The following is a 4,037-nucleotide window of genomic DNA, read 5'->3' as shown; positions in this document are numbered from 1 at the left end:
GAAAGCACCCCTCACCTCATCCTCTACCGTTATCACAAACCTTCAGGCCCCACCTTGGGCTCCAAAAAGGGCTGTGGTGCTTCAGCTCCAGCCAGTGGCTGAGCAGCACATGCTGCTTACTCACTCCCACAGGAGAAAGAGACAGAATTTCTGGCCTAAGGACAGTTTACTGACCAAATCACCATGAAAGGAGAACAAAAACAGCCCACAGTGAATTTCATTTATACCCAGTTATGACTCAATAGCTGCACAACACGATGACCAACCCAATGAATTGGCTGCACTTGGACTAGGAGGCACCAGGAGTGCCCCTCCCCAACAAGCCCTTTTTATGGGGGAGTGGTGTCAAGTGGTGTGGAAAACAGCCTGGGCTAACTCAGCTCACCTGTGCTGCCTGCCTGGGGAGATTAATTCTGCCCTGGCAAGATCCAGGACAGATGGGATGGGATTGGGATGGGGAGGGGATGTAATTGGGATGATGTAGTCAAGGCACCCATCGACCAGGTGGCATGTCAGTTTGCCAGGGTCGTTTGCCTGTGCAACTGTAAAGTCACAAGTTGTAGGACGTGATAACTGCCCTATGACCTGCCAAAATCCTTCCACAAACCCTGCCATCAAGGCACTGGCTACTGAGGGAGGGGAAAATGTTGGAAAGACTGTAACAATGATTGTTAAATTGTTGCCCAGAGGAGCAGCCAGGAAGATTTCCAGGAAGAGCCAGAAGTGCAAGAGCTGCAGCTCCCCTGTGTCTGCAAAGGCCAGGAGGAGGAAGCAGCAGGTAGAGCTGCTATTGGACATGTGGTGCTCTGGGTATGGATGGTCCTAACTGTGATCATTCGCTGTCATGTTATTTGGCCAAAGGAATTCTCCACCAGGCTCAAAAATGCTGCTCCCAGGCAGCATTGCTCTATTGGACCTTGAACTCACCCATGTCTCTAAGAACACCTCTTCAGAGGCCCTTCAGAGGACAAAAGAGGTTGGTGTCTGAGCAACTCTCTCCTGGTCTCCACCCTCAGTAATTCCGATGGGCACTGGGACCAGCAGGTCCCTGGCAGCCATGCTCCTTAACCTTTGCAGGGGGTCAGAGACCCCTGCCTGTCCCTGCCTGGGTGTCCTGTCTCATGGGGAGACAATGAAAGGTGGTTGTCCTGCCCAAATCTGGTTTGATCAGGAGAACGGACTCTGCGGGACAGAAGGATTTCTCCCCAGCCAAGGGAGGGAAACTCAGTAAAGAATTAGTGTCTTTCCAATTAGGTTCCCTGGAGCTCCAGGGAGGAGCCCAGAGGGGATGTCTTCACCTGCTCCTCTGCTGTGATCTGGGCTGGGCTCCTGGGATGGACAGTAGGAGCTCAAGAAATATTGCAGCACTGCAGAGAGACAGCTCTGCCCAGGAGCAGCTCCTGTGCCAAGCACACAGGGCTGGGGACACTGCCTGTAGGCACTGAGGGGAGACCTGTGAGGCTGAGAGAGCTGATGGATGCTGAGAGCTCACTGGAGGAGAAATCTCCACAGCACTCTGCCTGGTATGTCTGTGGGTGCAGGGCAATGCAGGTTCTGTTCCTGGAGGGATCAAGCTGGGACATGGGGCAGTGTGTGGAGTCTGTCAGGAGGACAGGTTCTCCATAGGATCAGAAAGTGCTGCCTGGAAGGGATGCCCTTCTGCCCCATCAGAGGGAAAGGGCAGGACAGCTGTCTTGTCCTGGGCATGGTTGCAGAGGTGTGAAGCAGCCTGTGCACCAAGGGGTGCCCAGGGCTGTCCTTGTGAGCAGGGTCCCTGCACGCCAGGGGCTGTGTGCTGGGGCAGGGACTCTGCTGCTGCCAGGGTCAGCACTCAGCCTGCCTGGGGAGCTTTCCACAGGGATAGAGAAGGACCTCTGGGTTGAAGGAGTGACCCAGACAAGAGCAGCATAAGGTCCTTCTGCAGTAAGACAGTGCTGTCTGGGTCAGCGTTGCTCCCAGCTCGAGATGATCCTTGAGAAATTAAAAAAGGAATTTGAAGAACAACATCAAGGAAGCTATTTCCTGACAGGCAGAATCTTTGCCTTGAATTTTCCTCTCCTGTGGGCTGTGCTGAGTGAAGTTTATTAGAACTAATTTCTCCCCTCAGGAATGTCCACATCAGAGGATTTCCTGATCCCTGCACACACAGAGGTTCCCAGGGCAGTGTCCTGATGCCAGGAGGGGTCTGCAGAGCAGAGCTGAGCAAAGCACAGGTTGGATGAGGTCTGTGAGCACAGAGCAGGAGGTGACATGGGCGAAGAGAAGCAGCTCCAGGGACAGCTCCAGGCAGTGGAGACGTTGGCTAGGAAAGAGAAAGAAGGAGCTAGTCCCAGAAATACCCTGGCAGTGGGGATTTGGGACCTCCCTGATATCCTCTGCAGTGCAGACACTGATATTCTACAGGAACATCAGGGTGTGATCAAAGAGTGTTCAGCACAGGGCAGCTGAGACCAGGGCTGATGGACAGAGCAGTTCTTTCCACTCTGAACTCAGGGAAAGGTTTCACTGGCACTGCAGCAGCAATGTCAGGCAGTTCTGACAGAACAAACTGTCTCAGGTACAGGCAGGAGAAAACCAAAGCTTCAAAGCTCTGCTCTGGCCTTGGGTGAAACTGGAGTGACAGTGCTGAAAAGCTCATTGCTATCCACAGGGGATTTAGTCTGAGATCACACCATCCTTCTATTTACTGACTGCTGCCAGGCAGGACTGAGTACTCGATAGCCCACAGCTGACCCTCCTCCTAGCAGTGGCATGCTGGAGCCAGAACAAAGCAGAGCTCCCAAAAGGGACCTGACAAAAGTCTTCCAGAATACAGAGAGTCAATGTGAATTGGAAGAGGTTTTCCTCAAAGAAGAGTGCCTTTTCCTCCTTGGACAGGTCTCCACACTTGACAGCAGCAGATGTCCAACAGCAGCTCCATCAGCCAGTTCCTCCTCCTGCCCTTTGCAGACACACGGGAGCTGCAGCTCCTGCACTTCTGCCTCTTCATGGGCATCTACCTGGCTGCAATCCTGGGCAATGGCCTCATCATCATCACCATAGCCTGTGACCACCATCTCCACACCCCCATGTACTTCTTCCTCCTCAACCTCTCTGTTCTTGACCTTGGCTGCATCTCTACCACTGTTCCCAAATCCATGGCCAATTCCTTGTGGGACACCAGGGCCATTTCCTACACAGGATGTGTGGCTCAACTCTTTTTCTTTTTCTTTCTGATCTCCACAGAGCTCTGTCTTCTCACTGTCATGGCCTATGACCGCTACGTTGCCATCTGCCACCCCCTGCACTACGGGACCCTCCTGGGCAGCAGAGCTTGTGTCCACATGGCAGCAGCTGCCTGGGGCAGCGGGTTTCTCCATGCTGTGGTGCACACAGCCAATACATTTTCCCTTCCCCTGTGCCATGGCAATGCTGTTGACCAGTTCTTCTGTGAAATCCCCCAGATCCTCAAGCTCTCCTGCTCAGAAGCCTACCTCAGGGAAATTGGAGCCATTGTGGTCAGTGCCTGTTTAGGTTTTGGTTGTTTTGTGTTCATCATGGTGTCCTATGTGCAGATCTTCAGGGCTGTGCTGAGGATCCCCTCACAGCAGGGACGGCACAAAGCCTTTTCCACCTGCCTCCCTCACCTGGCCGTGGTCTCCCTGTTTGTCAGCACTGGTGTGTTTGCCTATGTGAAGCCCCCCTCCATCTCCTCCCTATTTCTGGACCTGATATTGGCATTACTTTACACAGTGGTTCCATCGGCAGTGAACCCCCTCATCTACAGCATGAGGAACCAGGAGCTCAAGGATGCCATGTGGAAACTGATGACTGGATGTTTCTAAGCAGCAACAAACTGCTCATCTTCTTCTGTATATCGCTGGCCATGTATCTCACATTAGGACCAGTCAGTATTTAGTTGGGACTTGTAGGTGCTGTGGGGTTTTCTCCTTCTATTTTGTCTCTGATGTAAAAACATGTTCATCCCATTCCTCATGCAGTATCTCCTGGTCTTGTTTGACTCAGACATGGCAGCAGAAGAAACACTCCCCTTCCCC

General features: G+C 52.8%; 1 protein-coding gene across 1 annotated transcript; it reads left to right on the top strand.

The window, feature by feature from the left end:
- Positions 1 to 2,900: 2,900 nt before the first annotated feature.
- On the top strand, positions 2,901 to 3,824 carry LOC311198435 (olfactory receptor 14A16-like; the record flags this gene model as incomplete). The annotated part of the gene is made up of 1 exon (XM_084272384.1): positions 2,901 to 3,824. One exon carries the CDS (start codon positions 2,901 to 2,903, stop codon positions 3,822 to 3,824), a length of 924 nt encoding a protein of 307 aa, XP_084128510.1.
- Positions 3,825 to 4,037: the final 213 nt, after the last annotated feature.

Source organism: Gallinula chloropus, assembly GCF_964237585.1.
Source record: "Gallinula chloropus genome assembly, chromosome: 18".
Taxonomy (NCBI): Eukaryota; Metazoa; Chordata; class Aves; order Gruiformes; family Rallidae; genus Gallinula; species Gallinula chloropus.
Note: the sequence above shows the minus strand (reverse complement) of the source record. Positions and strands in the feature narration are given on the sequence as shown.